This window comes from Rousettus aegyptiacus, unplaced genomic scaffold, assembly GCF_014176215.1.
Source record: "Rousettus aegyptiacus isolate mRouAeg1 unplaced genomic scaffold, mRouAeg1.p scaffold_m13_p_10, whole genome shotgun sequence".
Taxonomy (NCBI): domain Eukaryota; kingdom Metazoa; phylum Chordata; class Mammalia; order Chiroptera; family Pteropodidae; genus Rousettus; species Rousettus aegyptiacus.
Window position 1 is genome coordinate 78,272,786 of NW_023416285.1, and position 24,420 is coordinate 78,297,205.

Genomic DNA, 24,420 nt, shown 5'->3' on the forward strand with positions numbered 1-24,420 from the left:
CTCACAACTAAAATGAAAGGGATGGAAAGAGGTATTTCACACAAATGGAAATGAAAAAAAAAAAAGCCAAGGTGGCAATACTAATACCAGACAAAACAGACTTTAAAACAAAGGCTATAATAAGAGACAAAGAAGGGCAACGTATAATGAAAAAGGGACCAATAAATCAAGAGGACATAACTCTGGTACACATATACACACTCAGGGTAGGAGTATCTAAATGCATAAAGCAATTATTAACTGACACAAAAGGAGAGATCAACAGTAACATACTTATAGTAGGGGCCTTTAGTACCCAACTGACACCAATGTAGATTTTCCAGACAGAAGATGAGCAAAGAAACAATAGACCAAAAAGACACACCAGACCAGATGGATTGAATAGATATTTTCAGAGCATTTCATCCCAAAACAGCAAAATACACATTGTTCTCAAGTGCACATGCGACATTATCCAGGATAGACCATGTATTAGGCCACAAAACGAGTATCAATAAATTTAAGAAGATCGAAATTATATCAACCACCTTCTCTGATAATAATGTTATGAAACTACAAATTGACTACAAGAAAAAAAATGGAAAATACATAAACACATGGAGCCTAAATACAGGCTACTAAATGAATGGGTTATCAGTGGGATCAAGGAAGAAATCAAAAGATACCTAGAGAAAAATGAAAATGAAAACACAGCACCTCAAAATATATGAGACATAGCAAAAGCAGTCCTAAGAGGGAAATTCATAGCAATACAGGCTTACCTCAAGAAACAAGAAAAAGCTCAACACACAATCTAAACTTACACTTAAAACAACTAGAGAAAGAATAGTAAACAAAACCCAAAGTGACTAAAGAGAGGAAATAATAAAGATCAGAGCAGAAATAAACTAAATAGAGTCTAGAAAAACAATACAAAAGATCAATAAAACCAAGAGCTGTTTTTTTGAAAGGACTGATAAACCCTTAATCAGACTAATCAAAGAAAAAAGAGAGAGGACACAAATCAATAAAATTAGAAGTGAAATAGGAGAAATAACTACGATCTCCACAGAAATATAAAGGATGATAAGAAAATACTACAAGTAATTATACACCAATACATTGTACAATCTGGAAGAAATGGACTGATTCCTAGAAACATATGATCTCCCAAGACTGAGTCAAGAAGAAACTGAAAATATGAACCGACCATTTACCACCAAGGAAATCAAATCAGTAATCAAAAAACCTTTCAAAAAACAAAAGTTCTGGACTAAACTGCTTCACAGGAGAATTATACCAAATATTCAAAGAAGAATTAACATCTATTCTTCTCAAGATATTCCAAAAAATTCAAGAGGAGGGAAGGCTCTCTAACTTTTTTTATGAGACCATCATTACCTTGATTCCAAAACCAGACAAAAAAAAACTATAGGCCAATATCTCTTATGAACATTGATGCAAAAATCTTTAACTAAATATTAGCAAACCAAATTCAGCAATACATTAAAAATATTATACACCATGGTCAAGTTTGACCTATTTCTGGGATGCAAGTTTGGTACAATATCTGCAAATCAATTAATGTCTTATACCACATTAACAAGTTGAAGATAAAAATTATTTGGTCATATCAATAGATACAGAAAAAGCATTCAACAGTAAAGTGAAAATAGAGGGAACATACCTCGACATAATAAGTGCCATATATGATAAACCCACAGCTAACATCATGCTCAGTGGAGGAAAGCTAAAAGCATTTTCCTCAAGATCAGGAACAAGAAAAGGATGCCCACTTTCACCACTTATGTTTAACATCGTATTGGAAGTCCTAGCCAAGCAATCAGACAAGAAAGAGAAATTAAAGTTACCCAAATTGGAAAGGAAGAAATAAAACTCTCATTATTTGTTGATGACATGATACTGTATATAGAAAACTCTAAAAATTCCACCAAAAAACTGTTAGAACTGATTAAGGGATTCAGTAAAGTACCAGGATACAAAATTAACATTCAGAAGTCAGTTGCATTTTTATTCACGGAAGATGAACTTTCAGAAAGTGAGTTAAGAAAACAATCGCATTTATAATTGCATCAAAAACAACAAAATAATTAGGTATTTAAGTTAATCAAGGAGGTAAAAGACCTGTTTCCAGAAAATTATAAATCATTGAAAAAGAAATTGAATAAGATACAAATAAATGAAAGCATATGCTGTGTTCACGGGTAGAAAGTATCAACATCATTAAAATGATAATACTACCCAAAATCATCTATAGATTCAATGTAATTCCTATAAAAATACCAATGTTATTTCAGAGAGCTAGAATGAATAATCCTAAAATTTATATGGAACCATATGTGATCCTGAATAGCCATGGCAATCTTGAGAAAGAATGAAGTTAGAGGTTTCACACTGCCTGATGTCAAATTATAATACAAGGCTACAGTGATCAAAAGAGCATAAAAACTGGTATAAAAACAGATACATTAATCAATGGAACAGAATAGAGAGCCCAGGAATAAATCCACATCTATATACTCATTTAATACATGACAAAGGAGGCAAGAACATATAATGGGGTAAAGACAGTCTCTTCAGTACATGATGTTTGGAAAATTGGACAGATATATGCAAAAAAAAAATGAAACTAGACCACGTTCTTACACCATATACAAGACTAAACTCAAAATGGATTAAAGACTTAAATGTAAGACTCAAACCATAAAACTTCTAGAAGAAAACATAAGCAGTAAACTCTCTGATATTGCTACTAGTAATTTCTTTTGGGATATATCTCTTTGGGCAAGGGAAAGAAAAGAAAAAATAAACAAATGGGACTACATCGAACTAAAAAGTTTTTGTACAGCAAAGGAAACCTTCAATAAAATGAAAAGACAACCTACTGAAGGGGAGAAGAAGGGTTAATATCCAAAATATATAAAGAACTCATTCAACTCAACAACAGAAAATCCAATTTAAAAATGGGCAGAAGACCTGAACAAATATTTCTCCAAAGAGGAAATACAAATGGCCAGCAGACATATGAAAAGATGCTCAAAGTCGCTAATCATCAAAGAAATTTAAATTAAAACCACAATGAGATATCACCTCACACCTGTCAGAATGGCTATGATCAATAAATCAAAGAACAAATGTTGGAGAAGATGTGGAGAAAAAGAAACCCTCATACACTGTTGGTGGGACTGCGAATTGGTATAGCCACTATGGAAAACAGTCTGGAGGTTCCTCATAAAATTAAAAATGAATCTACCTTTCGATACAGAAATTGCACTTCTGGGTACTTATACAAAGAAAACTAAAACAATTCATAAATATCTATGCATCCCTATGTTCATGGCAGTACTACTTACAATAGCCACAGTATGGAAGCAACCTAAATACCCATCAACAGATGATTGGATAAAGAAGTTATAAAGTTTTGGTTCATATATACAATGGACTATTACTCAGCCATTAGAAAAATGAAATCCTATCATTTGCAATAACATGGATGGACCTAGAGGTTATTATGCTAAATGAAATAAGTCAGACAAAGACAAATACCATATGATCTCATTTATAGGAGGAATCTAAGGAACACAATGAACAAACTAATCCAAAACAGACTCACAAATATAGAGGACAATCTGGGGATGACAAGGGAGGAGGAGGATTGGGGAACTAGGAGAAAGGAGCAAAGGATTAAAGAAGTATAAATTAGCAGTTGATAGATGGTCACAAAGATGGGGAACAGGGCATAGGGAATGCAGTCATTAGTAATGTAATTGTTATGTGTAGAGCCAGAGGGAAGATTTAATAATTATCAAGATCATTTCATAAACTATATAAATGTCTAACCAATGTAATGTACACTTGAAACTCATGATAAAATAAAATGCTTAAAAAAAAGGTAGATGAGGTAAAGGGGCTCAACTATAGAGGAGTAGGGGGAGGCTGAAGTGGGTAAAGGAGATCAAATATGTGGTAGCTGAAGGAAACTGGGTGGTAAACATACAATAGAATATAAACATGTCAAATTAAAATGCATACCCCAAAATTATATAATTGTATTAACAAATGTTACACTGATAAAACTTAATTTAAAATAAATAAGTAAAGTTCAGAGCAAAAAATTGAAGTTACATAATATTTTTAAAAAGCTTAATTGTTATTTTCAGTTTGGCTTGTTACCTTAATTGTCCAAGTCAAAACTGGCAGCTTTCTCTCTGACAAATTGGCTCAGCAAACAGTGCAGTCACTAAGGTAAGATTACTTTCTGGAAAGAGTACTTTGGGAGGTGCTAATGAGTTCATGATATTCTTTCATGGGATAGATACTACTGGATCATTTGCAAGAGTCAGATGGTCTCACAGAGCGCATCACCAGTTAGGCCAATGCATTTCCAAAAGTGCTAGTGGACACCCTGGGGCTCTCCAGAATTTTGTATTATTTACATACACTATGCTTTTCAGTTCTAAGCATGAATGATTATTATTCTATTTAGCTCCTGATTCACTGACCAAGATACATAGTGGGTGGTCAAATTAGATATTCAACAGATGGGCTCTGAGGAAGCTAGGAAAGCAATACCTTGGCTAATGCTTATGGTCCTCTAGCAACAGAACATAAAGTAATTGGAAACCTTTCATGCTGAGTTACACTAATTACTATTATTAGCTTTAAGCATTCTCCTAGTGATGATGGTCAGCCTATGACTCTAATTTGAGATCCATGCTTTAATGAAAAAGAATGTAAAGTCCTGAGGATCAATTTGTCCAGACACCTGAAGAAAACTTAGACTGGGTAATTCACCTACTCAATACAAAAGATAATCTTTTTAAAAACAGTAAGGAGCACTGGCATCTATGGGCAAGCGAATAAAGAACTCCTTAGGAGAGGCTTGAGAACAGTCACATTGCCCAAGGAAGTGGAGGGAAAGAGGTAGATGAAAGAACACAAATATCTGAGACCCTCTTCTTCCTCAACTGGGTACTATGTCAGCTGCAAAGGAAGGATCCACTTGTGATGTTTCCTCCACTGAAAAATATTTTGGATCACTCTGGTAAAGGCTACAGTGGCCCCCAAATCCTTTGATGGTCCTTAGGGTCTACAGTGATAGAGTCAGGAGAGAGTAATTGTGAGACTTTTAACTAGGCTAGAATTTCTAAGTTTATTCATGTCAGATTTTGGAGTATCAAGCTCAATTAAACATCCTCATAAGGTCCAGTCAATTGGTCTACCACACAATTTGTATCTTAACTGACAAATGTTGGACATGAAATGTCATCTACTGTAAAGATAGCGACCACTAGCCAACAAAGAAAGTGATGGGAAAGAATAGTATTTGGGTACCTATACCTGGACAAACTCAGCAAAGACCTTCTCTAAGAGAATTATGGGTGTGGTTACTCACCAATGGGTTCTCAGATAAGGGGATTGATTGATGGACTCTTCAAGGTACTCATGGACAAATAGTAGCCACAGGGCCCTCAAAAGGCTGTGCCAGTAGGTACACATTGTGACAGTCACTATGACTTAAACAAGTATCATAACTTGATTCCTTTCAATGAATCTTGACATGAGTCAAAGAGTCCAGCCAATTTTCACTCTAGCTTTCAGCTCAAAAATGAACAAGACCATGAGGTAGGCCAGGTCCCTATGCCCCCAGTGTCACCAGAGCACGTCTACCAAGGAAAGTAATCAATTGGGAAATGTTATAGAATTGCATTTCTTGGGCCTTTTGAATGGTGGTACAGAGGTGGCTGTAAATCATGACAACCCTTGACAGCACTTGAAAGCCCCCCCCCCCCACACACACACCAAATATGCCTGGGAAAGAAAAAAAATGACTGCCCTCTTTGCTGAACTTAATGCAGCAAAAGTCTATTTGAAACTATATCCCCATTCAATAATTCGGTTGACTTGTGCACTTGGCCTTGGAGTTCATAGATAATCAATTGATTTTGGCCATACAATCCACAGGACAGCTCTTGACACTAGTGGTATCTGACGTTGTGACTGCTGTAGAAACTATTATCCAGAATGTGGGAACTTGTTATGTAGCTATTGATATTGCAAACGCCATTTTCAGTATTCTTCTACATGGGCATGATTAAGGTCACATAAGCATTCTCACATAAGCAATGCATAGAGCATAAGGTTCATTCTCACATAAGCAATGCATAGAGCATAATCTTGAAAAGATCCCACTACCTAAGGAAGGACTAGCCTCCTACTCTATTGATAATATAAGAATTCTATTGGGTCATGGGAGCTACCCAACAAGGGCTGGACACCCTACTAATATCTAGGTAGCAACTTGCTGGAACATTATTATAGATATGGGGCATGTTACCTAGTACCCAAGTGAAATTCTTAGGCATGATTTATAAGAGATATGGTATTTAATTCCATGGGATAAGACTAACTTTGGCTCTCTCTGGTCCAGCGATTTAAAATGAGGCCCAGAAATTGATGGTACAATTCACTTACTGGCATTTTTAACCCCATTTATAGGGTTACAAGAAAGGTTATTTCCTTTCAATGGGGCAACAACCAGGAGGATGACCTGGAAGGCCTCCAGCAAGGTACCCAGGCTACCTTTCCCCTAGGCTCTTCTGACCTTTTTTGTCTTTTGAGTTACAAACCTAAGCAACCTCTCTAACTTCATCAATTAGAGCTTAAGGCAGAAGATATTGCCACAGGTCAGAGGTATCTGTTGGACCTTCGAATTCACCATCTCCAGGAATAGCTAGCTAAAAGGTATACACTCTTTATGAGAAAACTATTGGCCTCAGTAGATACTAAGTACATGACCCATGACTATGGAATAGTCTCAAGACAAGAGAGTCCAATAAAAAGTTATCAATATTTTTGATTTCGTTCTCTAATTATCTTAGAGTATTTACACTTTAGGTCAAAGTGTAAAATTTCTATAAAATATTTAGCAACAAAATTTTAAAAATCCTCTGATAAGAATAATTTAAAATAACAAAGTTATTCATAATTATTATCCTTACTAATGTGTCTTTCACCTTGGGATGTTTTTTGTTTCTTTACTTGCATTTCTGTTTCTGATATTGAGTATTCTTGCTTAAGCAAAAGGTTTTCTTCTGGTACACCATCATGAGCTACATAAAGATAAGCATTTAGTGCACTGAACAGAAAAACAGATCTATTGTGAAATTCTTAGAAATCAAATTTATAACAAGTGTGTAGCAGTATTTCTCTTTTTTATAAACATAAAATATAAATAAATTACCTTTATGCTAAACCTGATGTAAAAATGGTGAGAAGAATTTTAAAGTGTATTTGTGTTAAAGCAATCTCATTATTTTATAAACATTTCTTGGCACCAAATATATTTTATATTAGCTCCTATTTGTTTTAGATTATTTATATTTTAGGTTAATATACAGTCATAGACCAAACAATGAAAATGCTTATGTACAAGGTTATTTATTATACTACATTTTTAATTGCAAAATACTCAAAAGCTCCTAAATGTATAAGCATATGAGACTGGTTGAATAATAAGCTATGTACTATCAGTTATGGAACATAATGTGGTACAAAAATTGTGCATACACTCTGAAAGTAATAAAAATAGTTCTCTATAACCCACCTTGGAGGGATTGCTAGGAGAAAGGTTAAGTGGAGGGTGAGGGGAAACAGAAATAAAAGATATCAATTATGCTATCTCTTAGGAGAAAAACAGAATAGAAAATAAAAAAATAGATACTTATCTTTAGCAAAAGAACACAGGAAAGATAAACAAGAAAACAAAGTAGTTGATCACTGAAAGTTGTATAGACCCTGGACATGAAATTGTACACAATGACTGTTGTTAAATCTAAGCATGTTCCTAGAATTATGAGGCAGTAAATTTTTCTCACGTTTAATGAAAAAATATGTAGAACCCTCAAGGTTTCTTTGCCAGAGACCAAACCAAACCAAACAAAACAAAACAAAACAAAAAAACCATAGAGGTTTAGATAGTTTGCCTCTACCGTAAAAAAATGTAATCTTATTAAACTTAGCTAGGGACAGTAGCACTGTGATGTGTGTCACTACAAACCCCCTCATTCAGAATGTCTTTTATTTTGGTCTTAGATTGATTTGGTCCACTCATGGTGAATTCAGGCCACTGAACAATTTTTGTGGACTGCACTGCAAGGTTCTCTGCAGCCACTGGATAGTCCCTGGTTCAACAATGAGGACTGAGAATAATAAATGATGATATTCTTTAACAGATTCAGATCTAAATTCATTCTTGCCACTCTCATTGGTTATCAATTAAACCTCCTTATAAGGTGATGTCAATTGATTTATGGCACAATCCAGATCTTAACTGAAAATTTTCCAAGCAAAGAAAAAGCAGCTACTGGCAAGACACCAACTTTTCACTAGCAGTCAGAGTGATGTAGAAACGGTAATTGAGTACTTACTCCAGGATCATCTGGTTATGGTCTCTCCAAAAAATCATATAAGGGGTCTTGCTACAAAACAATGGGTTTCAAGGAGACTGATAGGCTCTCCATCAGATACTTGTGACTGGATAATATCCAACATAGAGCCCCACTAGAGTCCACGTCGTGATGAGTGATAGGACTAATATAAGTACTATTCCCTCCAATCCTCCTAGTGAATCTCGAGATAAATCAGAGAACATCCCCTTAATTTTATCCAGCCTCTCAACTTTAAAAATAAATGGAGAGGTGAGGAAGAATTGCATTTCTTGGGCCTTTTGGACCAAGATTAGAGGAAAACAGATAATACTCTGGTGCTGAGTTTGAGACAGCCGCCAAGAAGACCCTTACTCAGACCCTTCAAACTACTAGAAAACTCCATTACTATGACCTCTACTACTATGTTGTTGGTAATATATGCAGTGTCTGTGTGTGTATTCCTAACCCCCTATCTTCATCCCTAAGCCATGACAGGAAATCATGCAATTGAGAACATTTTCAATGGCCCCATGTAAAGAAATCTGAACTTAACAGATTACTAGTGCATAATGCCTTTGACTACTAAAGCAACTACCGGGAGGAGAACAAGAGATAGATTCCTCATTGCTGAGTTACTGAGGCAGAAATTCTTCATGAGACTGCTTTCCCCATTCAGTAGCCCCATTTGGCAAGTGGATTAGGCTTCAGGTGCATGATGACTCAACTGATTACAAGAGGCTCACTACAGTCTTGCTACCCTGAAACACTGGTGTCACTTGATATTGTGACTGCCATCGGGGCTAATGCTCAAGCTTAGGGGAATAGGTATGAGGGAACTAACATTGTGAATGTCCCTTTTAGCATCGCTGTCCACATAAATAATCAGGATCAGTTTGCCATATGTGTAATGGGTTGTAATACACCTTTAATATCTTTGCATAATGCAATGACCTGAAAAAAGTCCCACTCCTACATGGAGCAGTAGCCATATATTAATGATATCCTGCATTGAGACTGGACAAGGTCATTACCTAACAAAGAGAGAACACGTGGACTCACATGTGACAACGAGGCTGGGTCATTAATACAGAGTAAGTACAAGGACCCAGTTCCCAAGTGAAATCTCTGGTAGTAAATAGCAAAGGGGCAGTATGTCTCATTCCATAGGAGACAATTGCCAAGCTTTAGTTATTCTAAGTCCCAACAAACACAAAGGAGGCTCAATAACTGGTGGGATTTTTCAGCTATTAGTGCTTCAACATTCACCATGTGGTTATCTTGAAGGCATTCATCTATCCAGACACCGAAAAGGTTTCTACCTTTTAGTTGAACTTAACAATAGGTTGCCCTGGAGCCTTCCAACAGGCTTCTCACTGTCCATCCTTTTGGCCTCTCTGGTCCACATTTGTGTTTGGGTTACAGATCTCAGCAATTTCTCAGTTTGGTGTTTGAAACTTATTGCAGAAGAGTACTGCCAGAGGTGTCCATTACACTTTTGGTGCCATAATCTTCTAGAGTCAGATGAAAGTTAAAATTCCTTTAAGAGACTATTATGGGCTGTTTATGGTCTTGATGACCTATGGTCGTGAAATACTCTTATGACTATAACTACCAACCAAAAGATATGAATACTTTGGCTTTTGTTCCCTACTTATCTTAGGGTATTCACATGCTAAGTTGAGAGTAAAACTGCTTACAAAAATATGCTCAAATACTGATTTATGAACCAAAGAAAAAAAATGTGATGAATTTAATTTAAAATGATTTAGGGAGTGACATCAGAAGGATGACAGACTAGGAGATCCCAGTCCTAAAATCATGGAAACACTGATTTATCAACTATCTATAGACAAAATACATTTATGAGAGCTCCCAAGTCCAACTTAGAGGTTCCAGCACCCTGATGGAGCCCAATATCATAGACCAGCCACATTAAAATGGATAAGAACAGTTTCACTTTACCCATGTAAGCCCTTTGCCAAGCCAGGACAGCTTAGTGCTGAGAGAGATACTCGTACCCACAATTTCTCCCATGGAAGAAAAAAAAAGGGAAGTATTAGGCTTTCAAAGCCTTTCAGGGTGCTGTCTGAGAAGTTCACTTCTATCCCACCTCAGAAAGAACATGAAGAAATTGGCATGGGTAGATTGTCTGTCAGCAGCAAAAAAAGAAATATCTCTAATTTAAAAACTTACTTCACACTTCAAGGAACTAGAAAGAGAAAAAGAAACTTAGCTCCGAGTTAGCAGAAGGAGGGAAATAATAAAAGTTAGGGCAAAAATAAATAAAATAGAAAAACAATAGAAAAAATAAACAAAACTAAGAGTTGGTTTTTTGAAAAGAGAAACAAAAATTGCCAAGCAATAGCTAGATTTAAAAAGAGAGAAGACTAAAATAAATAAAATTACAAATGAAAAAGACATGTTACTACTGATGTCACAAATTTTTTAAAAATTTTAATGAAATATTATAAACAATTAAATAACAACAAATTGGGCAACCTAGAAGAAAGGAATGAATTCCTAGACACATACAACATAACAAGACTGAATCTATAAGGAATAAAAAATTTGAATGATCAATAACAAATAAAGAGACTGAAACAATAATCAAAGCCACACAACAAAGAAAAGCCCAAAACAAAATGATTCATAGGTGAATTTTTCCAAAATTTGAAGAACTGATATCAACCCTTCTCAAACTCTTCCATAAATTAATACATAAAGTATTTATTTTTTTTTAAAGAACACATATCTTAGTCTCTTCAAGCTAATACAACAAAATTCCACAAAATAGGTAGCTTATAAACAACATACATTTATTTCAGGAAGCTGGGAAGTCCAAGGTCAAAGAGGTAGCAAGGGTTACATTTTGGTGAGGTCTCCTTTCCAATTCATAGCTGGCCACTTCTTGCTGTTTCTTCATATGACAGCAGAGGTGATGAATAACTATGGGGTGTCTTTTATAAGAACATGAAATCTATTCATGAAGCCTTCACCTTCATGATCTAAGCATTTCCCCAAAGCCCCACTCCTAATTTCATGACATTGGGCATTATGATTCAAAACATAAATTATAGGAGACACAAACATTCACCAATAGCAACTTCTAAATTCACTTTATGAGGCCAGCATTACCCTGATACAAAAGCCAAAGATACTACAAGAAAAGAAAATAGACCAATATTCCTGATAAACATAGATGCAAAAATTCCCATCAAACTACTAGCAAACAAAATTCAACAGCACATTCAAAAGACTGTACATCATAACCAGGTGGGCTTTATCCCATGAATGCAAAGATGCCTCAACATGTAGAAATCAATATGATACACTACATTACAGAGGAAAGAATGAAAATCACATGATCATCTTAAGTTACAGAAAAACAATGTGAAAAAATTCAATGCCTTTTTATGATAAAAACTCTCAATAAATTCAGTGTAGAAAGATTTACCTCAACAATAACGGCCATATATGAAAGACCTACACCTAACATCATACTCTGAAGTGAAAATTTAAAAGCTTTTCCTCTAAAATCAGTAACAAAAATGCCCAATCTTATCCCTTTCCTTCAATATAGTATTGGAAAGTCTTAGAGCAATTAGGTAATAATAAAAATACAAGGCATCCAAATTGGAAAGGAGGCAGCAAAACTGTCTGTATTCGCAGATAATATGACTTAATATTAAAAAACCTTAAAGATTCCACCAAAAAATTGTTAAAACTAATATATAAATTTAGTAACTCTGCTGGATACAAAATAAACAAACAAAAATCAATTACATTTATATACGCTAAAACAAACTATCAGAAGGACAAACTATGAAAGAAAACAATCCCATTTATAATTACATGAAAAAGAGAAAAAAAAACTAAGAATAAATTTTACCACGGAGATAAAACATGCATACATTGAAACTATAAGATATTGTTGCAAGAAAGTTAAAAAGACAAGAATAATGGAAAGATATTCCATGCTTATGAATTGAAAGAATTAATATGGTTAAACTGTCTATACTACCCAAAGCAATATACAGATTCAATGCAATCCTTATCAAATTTCCATTGACATTTTTAAACAGAAACAGAATAAACAATCTCAAAATTTATCTGGAATCACAAAAGACCCCAAATGGCTAAACAAATATTGACAAAGAAAAAATAGGCTAGAAGCATCACACTTCCTGATTTAAAGCTATATTACAAAGCTATAGTAATCAAAACAATGTGGTATTGACATAAAAACAGACACATAGATCAATGGACTAAAATAGAGAGCCAGGTATAAACTTATGCATATATGGCCAATTAATTTATGATGAAGGAGCAAAGAATACACAATAGGGAAAGAATAGTCTTTTTAATAAATGATATTGGAAAATCCAGATATCCCAATGCAAAAGAATGAAATCGTACTGTTATCTTACACCAAACCCCAAAATCAACTCAAAATGGATTAAAAGATCTAAATCTATAAAAATTCTTAAAGGAAACATAGTGAAAAATCTTCTTATAATTGGTCTTAGCAACAATTTTCAGTATGACAACAAAATCACAGGCAACAAAACACAAATAGACAAATGGATTTTGACAAAGTTAAAAGCTTACACATAGCAAAGGAAACAATCAACAAAGGGAAAAGGCAACCTACAGAATGGAGAAAGTCTTTGCAAATTATATATCTTATAGATAGCTAATATCCAAAATATATAAAGAATTCCTACAACTCAATAGTACAAACAAACAAACAAATAATAACCTTATTAAAAGACGGGTAAAGAAATGGAATAAACATAGAAGATATACAAATAACTAACCAGTAAGTGAAAAAAATTAATGAATTGAACTATATCAAACTAAAAAGCTTTAGCACAGCAAAAGAAACCATCGACAAAACAAAAAAGGCAACCAACTGATTAGAAGATATTTGGAAACAATACCTCTGATAAGGGGCTAATATCTAAAATATATAAAGAACTTATATAACTCAAAAACAACAACAACAAAAATCAATAGAACTAAAAAATGGGCAGAGGACCTGAATAGATATTTCTCCCAAAAAGACATATGAATGGCCAACAGACATATGAAAAGATGCTCAACTTCTCTAGTAATTAGGGAAATACAGATCAAAAACAATAATGAGATACCATCTCATACATGTTAGAATAGCTATCATCATCAACACAAGTAATAACAAATGTTGGAGAGATTGTAGAGAAAATGGAACCCTCATAAACTGCTGGGAATGTACACTGGTATAGCCACTATGGAAAATAGTACAGTGGTTCCTCAAAAAATTAAGAATACAACTACCATATGACCTAGCAATCCCCCTTCTGGGTATCTAACCCTCCAAAAAATGAAAATATTTATCTGTAAAGATAGATGGACCCCAATTCCATAGCAGCATTATTCATGGTGGCCAAGACATGGAAACAATCTAAATTTCCTTCTGTAGATGATTGGATAAAGAAAATGTGGTACACACATACAATGGAATATTACTTAGCCATAAGAAAAGATGAAATACTGCCATTTGCAACAACAAGGATAGATCTTGAGATTATCATGCTAAGCAAAATAAATCAGACAGAAAAAAATGAGAACCATATAATTTTACTTGTATGGGAGACATAAAGCTAAAAAAAAAATGAACATGAGAAACAAACAAAAACTTATAGATACAGACAACAATTTAGTGGTTAGCAGAGGGAAAGGGGGAAAGAAGGAGGTAGATAAGGTTAAAGAGGGTCAAATATATGAGGATAGAAGGAAATTTGACTTTGGATGATGAAGACACAATGCAATATGCATGTGATGTATTATTGAATTGTATACTTGAAACCTAAATAATTTTATTAACCAATGTCACCTCAACAAATTTAATTTAAAAAGATTTATAAAAAAGAACAAAAAGGTGTTCAATATTACCGATCATCAGAAAAATATAAATCAAAACTACAATGAGATATCACCTTACGTCTGTTAGGTAGGCTTTAATAATAATAATGAAAAAAGCGAGCGATAAGTATTGGTAAAGATATGGGAAAAAAAGGAAACTCTTGGTAATGTCAGAAACATGGCAGAGTGAGAGATGTCCCCAGATCTCTTCCCCTGAAAGAACAAAAAGCTGAACATATAAAACTGAACAAAAAACATCCAACCTGCACACAAGCATATCTGAGTGAGAAAACTGGAAACAAAAGCTACCACAGGTCAGAACCACAGCAGTCAGACCGTACACTGGGAGAAACAAAGAAGCTTCCTGTCCCAGCCGGAGCTCCCTTCAGGAAGGAAGAAGGGGAGAACATGCTATGCATTCCCTGAACTGCCCTGCCTGAGAGAGCTGTGAGCTACCCACAGTGGTAGTGACCAGGGATTAGGGCAGAAAACAGAGAAGTGGGGATGGCAGAAAAGCAACAGTTGATTACCACCAGCTGTGGTTGCAAAAGGTGAGGCCGAGCCTCAGCACCCATACCTTAATTTAGAGGGACCCACCACCCCATATCCTCCAAGACCAAACACTACGGAGGCCCAGGAGAATCTGAGCAAATGCTACTGAAACTGTTGCTAACATTGACAGGGACTATAAGTTGGGTAGTGAGTGTGATTGAATATCTATTTTTTTTTAAAAAAAAAAAGGTATTATTAAGACTTTATATAAAGCAGGGATGTGGAGGCTTAGACATCACCTACTGGATATCAAAAGAAATACACCTTTGCAACATCCTAAAGAAAGATTTTTATGTAATAAATCTTTCTGGGAGGAAAAAAAAAAGCAGAATACACTTCCATTAATGCCTAGGCAGAGAAATAGTCCATTAAACACCATGAACAACCAAGGTGACAAGGCCTCTCAGAAAGAAAGAGAAAAATCTCCAGAAAATAAGCTTACAGACATAGAAATATGTGACTTAAATGAAAAAGAATTCAGGATGGTACTTCTGAAAAAACTTGGTGAGATCCAAAATAACTCAAAGCAACAATTTCAGGATTAGCAAAGAAAGGAGACTGAACCCCTCAAAAAGAACCAAATAGAACTTCTGGAGATGAAGAACGCACTGCATGAGTTGAAAAATGAAATAGAAAGCTTGGGAAATAGAGTTGACCAAAGGGAGGAAAGGATCAGTGATATCAAAGATAGAAATCTAGAAATAAATCAGAAGGAAGAAGAGAAAAACCAAAAAATGAAAAATAAGGAAAGAACTAGAACAAGAACTAGCGGATACCATCACAAGAGGAAACATAAGAATAATGGGAATTCTTGAAGGGGAGGGAAAGGAGCAGTGATTAGAAAGCATTTTCCGAAAATAGTTAATAAGAAGTTCAAATTCAAGAAGTTAACAGAACACCCAATTATCTCGACCCAAAAAAGGTCTTCTCTAACACATATTAAAGTTATCAAAAATTAATGACATAGAAAGAATGCTCAGGGCAGCCAAGGAAAAGAAGATTTTAATTTTTAAAGGAAAACCTATTATATTATAGTCAGACTTCTCAGCACAAACCTTACAAGCCAGAACGGAGTAGAATAAAATAATCAAACTATTAAATGAAAGGAACTACCATCCAGGAATAATGTATCCAGCAAAGCTCTTCCTTCAATATGAAGGAGAAATAAAGACTTTTCCAGACATACAAAAATTGAGGGAATTCTCCACTACAAGGCCTATACTACAGGAAATACTGAAAGGGGTCAGCTCATCTAAAACAAAATGAAAAAAAGGACAAAAAAGTACTTAGGAATAAACCTAATGAAATATGTGAAGAACCTATATGATGAAAACTATAAGACCCTATTAAAATAAATCAAAGAAGATACAAAGAAATGGAAAGATATTTCATGTTCTTGGATTGGAAGATCAACATAGTTGAAATGACCTCATTACTTAAAGCATTATATAAATTTAATGCAATCCCTATCAAAATCCCATTGGCATTTTTTAAAGAAATAGAACAAAAAAATCATCAGATTTGTATGGAAGCACAAAAGACCTCAACTTGCCAAAGCCATTCTGAGAAAAAAGAACAAGGCTGGAGGCATCACTCTGCCAAACTTCAAATTATACTCCAAAGTGGCAATAATTGAAATGGCATGGTATTGGCGGAAAAACAGGAACACGAACCAGTGGAACAGAATCAACAGTCCATAAGTAAACCTATGTGTATATGGGCAAATAATATTCATCGAAAAAGCCAAAACCATACAGTGGAGGAAGGAAAGCCTCTTCAAAAAATGGTGCTGGGAAAACTGGAAGGCCACCTGCAAAAGAATTAAACTACACTGTTGTTTATCTCCACACACCAAAATTAACTCAAAATGAAACAAGGACCTGAAAATAAGACCTAAAACAACAAAGTATGTAGAAGAAAACACAGAAACTAAACTCATGGAACTTGGACTTAAAGAGGATTTTATAAATTTGATCTCAAATGCAAGGGAAGTAAAAGCAAAAATAAGTGAATGGGACTACATTAAACTAAAAAGATTCTGCAAAGCAAAAGAAATCATCAACGAAGTAAAGAGACAACCATTCAAATGGGAAAATATATTTGCAAGTAACACCTCCAATAAGAGCCTAATATCCAAAAAATACAAAGAACTCATACAACTCAATAACAACAAAAAAACAAATGATCCAATTAAAAAATGGGTAGAGGACCTGAAAAGACACCTCTCCCAAGACAACATATAAATGGCCAACAATTATGAAAAGATGCTCAACATCACTAGCTATGAAGGAAATGCAAATCAAAACCACAATAAGATACCACTTCACACCTGTTAAAGTAGCTGTTATCAACAGGACAAGTTACAACAAATGTTGAAGAGGATGCAGAGAAAAAGGATCCCTCATACACTGATGGTGAGACTGTAAATTGGTATAGCCACTATGGAAAACAGTATGGAGGTTTCTCAAAAAACAAACAAACAAACAAACTAATCTACCATATGATCCAGCAATCCCTCCACTGGGTATTTACCTCAAAGACTTGAAAACCCATATCTGAAAAGATATTTGCACACCGATGTTCATAGCAGCATTATTCACAGTGTCCAGGACATGGAAGCAACTGAAGTGTCCTACAATAGATGATTGTATAAAGAAGCTGTAGTACATATATACAATGGAATATTATTCAGTCATGAGAGGGGATGAAATATTGCCATTTGCAACAACATGGATGGACCTTGAGATAATCATGCTAAGCAAAATAAGCCAGATAGAAAAAGTTGAAAACCACATATCACTTATATGTGGGATATAAACCTAGATGCAACAATGAACAGGCCAAACAAAGACTCATGGACATGGACTATAGACTAGTGGTTACCAGAAGGTGGTAGAGAGAGGTGAGAGGATAGGTAGATGGGGTAAAAAAGAGGTCAAATATGTGCTGACAGAAAGAAATCTAACTATGGGTGGTGAACGCGCAATGCAATGTGTGTGTGTGTGTGTGTGTGTGTGTATTATATATGTATATATTATATATGTATATATGTATATGTGTGTATGTATATACATACACACACACATATACACCTTACTGTTGAATTATACCCCCGAATCTTACTGGATTTAATTAACTAATGTCACCATAAAAAAAAAATTTTTCAAAAAAGAAACTTTTGTATGCTTTTTATGGAAATGTAAATTGGGCAACTGCTATGGAAAACTGTATGAATCTTCCTCAAAAAATTAATAACAATTACCATATGATCCAGCAATCCCACTTCTGGATATGTTTCCACATGAGTTGAAATCAAATCTCAAAAACCTATCTGCCTTCCTATGTTCATTGCAGCTTATTCACAATGACCATAACATGGAAGCAACATAAATGTCCATTAACAGATAAATGGACAAAGAAAATGTGGTATTTACAAACAACAAAATATTATTTAGCCTTTAAAAGAAAATCCTGTCATTTGTAACTACATGGATGCACCCAGAGGACATTAGGCTAAGTAAAATAGAGCCAAACATGGGAATTCAAATACTACATAATCCGATATATATAAGTAATCTAAAATAGTCAAACTCATAGAAGCAGAGAGTAGAATGGTTGTTACCGGAGGCTGAGGGAAGGGTAAAATAAGCAGGTGTCAATCAAAGGCCACGAAGTTTTATTTAGGCAAGATGAATCAGAGTTCTCCACCAACTTTTATGGCTCTCAAAAATCAACAAGACTGGATTAGGCTTGGCCCCATGTACCCAGTGGAGATGTGAGGACTTATGCTAAAGTCAGAGTTCAATGGGCATGTGCAGGAGAATTTCATTTCCAAGCCTTTGGTATATTGGTGCAACATGACTGAACCATTTTTACAGACAAGGCACCCAGTACCTAATTAAAATTCCTGTTAATGATCTATCTATAAGGGGTACGATGGCTCATTCCAGAGAAGAAGACTGCCAAGCTAGGCTCATGACCACTGACCATTATGCTTCAGCAAATGAAAATGAGTCCCAGCTATTGGTGTAACTATTTGGCTATTTGCAATCTCATATTCTTCATGTAGGTTCTCGAGCACACATCTATTAAGTTGTCTTGAAGGCCACTCCTTTCAGTGGGGCCACAATCAAAAGACTATATTTGAGGCTCTCTAGCAGGCCTCTCAGGCCTATTTGCTCTTTGAGATACAATTCTCAGCAACACCTCTGTTTATCACATTAAAGTCTGTGGCTAAAGGCTACTATCACAGGTCAGAGACACCCACTGGGGTGTCTGACAGAGTCTACTAAAAAGTATAAATCTTTCATGAGAAAATTATTGGCCTGTAATTGGTCCTCGGTCTTTGAGTGTATCACCTGTGCTGTAAAGAAATATTACAATTCAAAATACAAATGAAAGTTATGCATACTTTGACTTTTGTTCTCTAATTATCTTAGGATATTTATAACTAGGGTCAAAGGAACAATAAATGTTCCATAAAATCTAAATTTAATGCATATTTATGAACCAATGAAAATAATATCTTCTACTGAGTTTAATTAAAACAAATTAAAGTTATCTATAATTATTATACTTACTATTGTGTTCTTCTTTAGGTGTTTTTTGTTTCTTCACTTGCATTTGTGTTTTTGATATTGAGTCTTGAACCTCAAGCATAAGCTTTTCATCTGTTACATCATCCTGAGCTACATAAAAAGAATCATTTAGTCAAATAAATTGAAAAAAGAGATTGTGAAAATTGTTTCACTTACTGTTCAACTCATTTCAAATTTATAACCAGTATACAAAAGAATTTCTTCTCATTTTTATAAAGTTACAGGTAAATTACTGCAATACCAGATATAATATAAAATAGAGGAGTTATAATGGATACATGTTGAAACTGTCTCATTATTTTATCAGTAATTCTAGGCATCAAATGTACTTTATATTATTCTCTATTTTTCCTAGGATTTTTATACTTAAGTTAAAACTTAATCCTAGAATAAGACAATAGCAAAATGGAGGACTGGGAAGCTGCAGGCCCTTGTTCTCCCATGGTGACACTGAGTTAATGACAATATACAGACCAAAATACCTTTTTGAGAACTCTAAGAACCAATTAAAAAGCTATATCACCCAAGCAATTTTTTTACCAAGAAAAAACTGCACCAAAAAGTGTGGGAAAGGTTACGGCATTTTGTCCACCTTAGCCCCAGCTTCTCCCTGTCACAGTATGCCAGAATTACAAGGAACACTTTCAATTTTTAGCTCGCTATGCCCTCAGAATGAAAAAAGTGGAGCTTTCAGCTAATTTCTGGCATGTTTAGGAGCTGCCTGAGTGACTGCTCTCTGTCTTGCCTGACTTGAAATGCTAATGAGAATAACTGCATAATTGGATCCTAGGTTGGAGGCTGCTGAGACCAAAGGAAAGCATCATAGCACATTAGAACAGCAGGGATTATGCAGTTCTGCAAATAATAGGAGAGCAAGAGATTACAGGCAGAGGAATAATACAGAAAACAAAAACAAAAGCTCCTGAAAAGGAAATCCTGACATTTCCTTAGGAACCTCTTAAGAAAATTAGCAGTTAAATGCAACCATATATACTGGAGTAAAAGAGCACGCACAAACTCAGAGAAGACACATCCCCCAGGAAGGTTTGAGAAGTATCAGAACCTCTAATGCCATGGTGATTAGTCAAGGTATTCCCCTGCACACAGACAATTTGTAAAGACTGAGAAAGGTGACTATGTTTTCAAATTCCCAAATCTCAACAAAATATGACAAAGCATACAAAAAATAAAAAAATAAGAAAACATGCCCCCAAAGAAACAAAATAAAGCTTTAGAATACCCCACAAGTTTCTGTCTTAAAGATTCTTAGTGAACTAAAAGAGAACACAGACAACTAAATAAAATTTTTTTAAAAATGACGCACGATGAAAATTAGGATATCAATAGTTATAGAAATTATTTTTTAAAAAAATTCTGGAGCTGAGCAATATAATTGAATTGAAAAATTCACTAGAGGGCTTAACAACAGACTTGATGAGGAAGAAAAAAACAGGGCATTTGAAATCATTGAGTTTGCAGGGCAAAACAAATTTAAAAAAGTGAAGAGAGCATAAAGACTTATGAGAAAATATCAAGTGGACCCATTATGAACCCCCCAGAAGAAAAGATAGAGAAAAAAAAGGAGCACAAAGTTTATTTAAAGAAATAATGACAAAAACTTTCCAAATTTTTTTAAAAAAAGAAATTGATTTATAAATTCAACACGCTAGATGAACTCCAACTATGAAGAACCAATAAGATCTACACTGAAACACATTATTATCAATCTGTCAAAAGTCAAAGAGAAAAGCTTAAAAGCAATAAGAGAAAAGCAACATGTCACATACAAGGTAGAATACTAATGGACTTCTCAACAGAAACAATGCCGGCCATAAAACAATAGCCAAGAAGTGGAAACAATCTAAATGTTCACAGACAGATGATTGGATAAAAAGAATACAGTACATCCATACAATGAAATATTATTCATCCTTAAAAATGCAAGGAATTTTGTCACATGCCGCTAACAAATAAACCTTGGGGACATTATATAAATGGACATGTCATGTAAATAGAAAGTAGAATAGTGGTTGCCAGGGACTGGGAGGAGGGAGAAATGGGAAAATGTTTTTTAATAGGTATAGAAATCGTTTTGATCTATTGCATAATGATGTGAATATATTTAACAATATTAGACTTTACCCTTAAAATTATGACGGCAAATTTTATGCATGTGTTTTATATCACAATTGAAAAGGAAAACAACCTAAAACAGATCAATCAAAATATATACTCACAATGGGAATCGTCACAGTATATTTTTAATTGCGCAGTAAACACTACCTAAATGTATAAGTATAGAAGATTGGTCAGATGTACTATGATATATACCATAAATTATGGTATCAACTATGATACACACTGGTTTTCATACAAATGTGAAAGGAATAAGTAAGATCCTAATAAACTCACTTGGGAGAGCTTAGCTTTCTATGAGATAATATTAAGTGGAAAGAAACCCGAAAGCTATCTAGTACGCTATCTCTCGGAAAAGAAAGAAACATAAGAAAAAGAGAGACAGAGAGATAGTTACCTTTACAAAATTAAACATTGAAAAAATAAACCAGAAAACAAGGTAGTTGGTCATAAGTCTGCAGAACTTTCTTGCTAAATTCCACCCAATGACTATTGTTAACTCTAAGCATGTCCATAGTACAATGTGCAGGCCTTGACACATCAAGAGTTTAAAACTTATGTTCAATGAAAAAGAATGTAGAGCCCTCAGGATCACTTTGCTCGGCATCTGAGGAGATCTTACAGACTTGGGTAGTTCACCTTCACCATAAAAGAGGTAATATTGTTAACTTAGAAAAGGACAGTGGTACCTTGTTTGGTACATCATGACAGATCCTCTCTTTCTGAGTGCCCTGACAGTGACTACTTTGTCAAAGAAAAGAAGGTTGGGAAAAAGAATATGGATAACCAATTCTGCTTCAGCTGGTTACTATTGGGTCTCTAACTGGGTTGGCCAACTTGTGATGAGTTCCTTGCAACTAAAAAAACTTGTTTAGTGAACACTAATGTAACCTATGGACTTTGGGTGATTATGATATGTCAATGTGGGTTCATCAATTATAACAAATGTACCACTTTGGTGAGCAATGTTAATAATGGGGAAGTCTGTGCATGTGTGGAGGCAGAAGGTATATGAGAAATCTCTGTAGCTTCCTGTCAATATTTCTGTAAACCTAAAACTTTTCCTTAAAAAATTATCTTAAAAAAAACTTGAACTATACTTACAGCCATTTGCAAAGAGTGTGGTAAGACATCTTGATGGCCCTTGGTTTAATAATGAGGAGTGAGAACAGTGGGGGATGAGATTATTAAATAGACTCAGATTTCTGAGTTTGTTTATGCCATACTTGCTAGTATCGAGTTCAATTAAATCTCATCATGAAATCAAATCAATTGGTCCGTCACACAATCCAGGTCTTAACTGACAAATTTCTGGACATGAAAACGTGGCTACTGCTAGAGAGCAAAATTTGACAAGTAGAGCGTCTGACCTAAAAATGGTAATTGAGCATTCACTCCTGGATGATCTAGTTAAGGACTTTTCCAAACAAATTTTTGGGTCTGGTTACTCAACAATGTTGAGTCTCAAGATGTAGATTTATGGACTCTTCACCAATAATCTCCTGGCGAAGTGGCAGTCCAAGGGAGACCCAAAAGACAGCCCAACTAGAGTCAGAGATGGTGATGACACCTATGACTAATACAAGGACTCTTCTCTTCGTACTTCCCAGGGAATTTTGAAATTAACCAAAGAACCTGTCTACTTTTACTCAGACTTCTAGGCTTTAAAAAATAAACAATTTTAGAGTTTTGAGGAAGAGACCTGAGGACCTATGCTAAGGTCAGAGCTCAATACAGACATGGGAGAGATTTGAATTTGGGGGCCATTTGAAAACTGGTGGTTATTTGACATATACCTTCGATCTTAGACAAGAGAGTGAGGTACAATAAATTCATAAAATCTTTTTAGTGGTTTAATTTTTTTTATACTATGTGCTAAGCAATTCTAAAACAAATTTAGAAATATTATAGTACTGAGCAAATGAATAAATGTGTTGATACTGTTCAAAATCAGGATTCATGCTCTGAAAGAAAGGATATACACATATAAAATGGAGGAAGGCAAGAACAAGCCCCGGGGGATGGAATGGAATGGAAGTATTTGTGAGAATTCATGATTTCTAAATATGTCTGTGCATGTGTATATGCATGTACATGTGCACATGTATGTGTATATATGTGTCTATATGAATATGTATATATGTGTAAGTGTATAAGTATATATGTATATATGAAGAGTACAGCTCCAGGTCAAAATGCCACATGTGACTTTTTTATGCTCGATCATGGACAATTACAAAGGCTTATCATGGTAATGCCTATATCACAATGGGTTGACAACCAGTGCAATGCAGTCCCTAGAGGAGTTGCTGTCAAGGATTCAAGTCTCTCCAGGCCATCCAAGTTGTTACACATATCTTTATTTCTACACTAGGTTTTTGCATTCAGAGAGTTACTTATGAGATGTTTACAGCCTTAGATGAGATAGTGTTTAAGTGCCTCTGCCAATACCACCTTTTTAGGGGACCCTGAAGACATATTTATCCATTCTAATTGAGTATATAAGTATTTCTCCCTCCTAGGCTTTCCGCCTCCTTCTTTTCCTAGTCTCCAGTTCCACGTATTTCTGGGACTCCCTCAGAAGTAAAAGGATTTCCTTTCTGTGTTGATACAACTGGCACTTGCTTGGTGTCAGTCCATGGAAAAATGTGAACATTGGTAAGATGTTCCCATTCCTGTTTAACCTTCCGTTTATATAGTCACAGTAAGGGAATAAAGGCTTAATTGGTACATTGAATTTGGCTCATTGTCTTATGTAACTTCATAGACACCTGGGAACTCTTTCTTGGTGACAGATTGGC

The 24,420-nt window shown here is 34.9% G+C and overlaps 1 protein-coding gene across 1 annotated transcript in view; it reads right to left on the reverse strand.

The window, feature by feature from the left end:
- The window catches only part of LOC107511567 (coiled-coil domain-containing protein 7-like), a 256,029-nt gene that overhangs the window by 105,856 nt on the left and 125,753 nt on the right, over positions 1–24,420 (reverse strand). Inside the window, exon 21 of the mRNA XM_036226605.1 lies at positions 19,466–19,573. Within this exon, the coding sequence (XP_036082498.1) occupies positions 19,466–19,573 (108 nt within the window). The remainder of the gene's footprint in view (positions 1–19,465; positions 19,574–24,420) is intronic.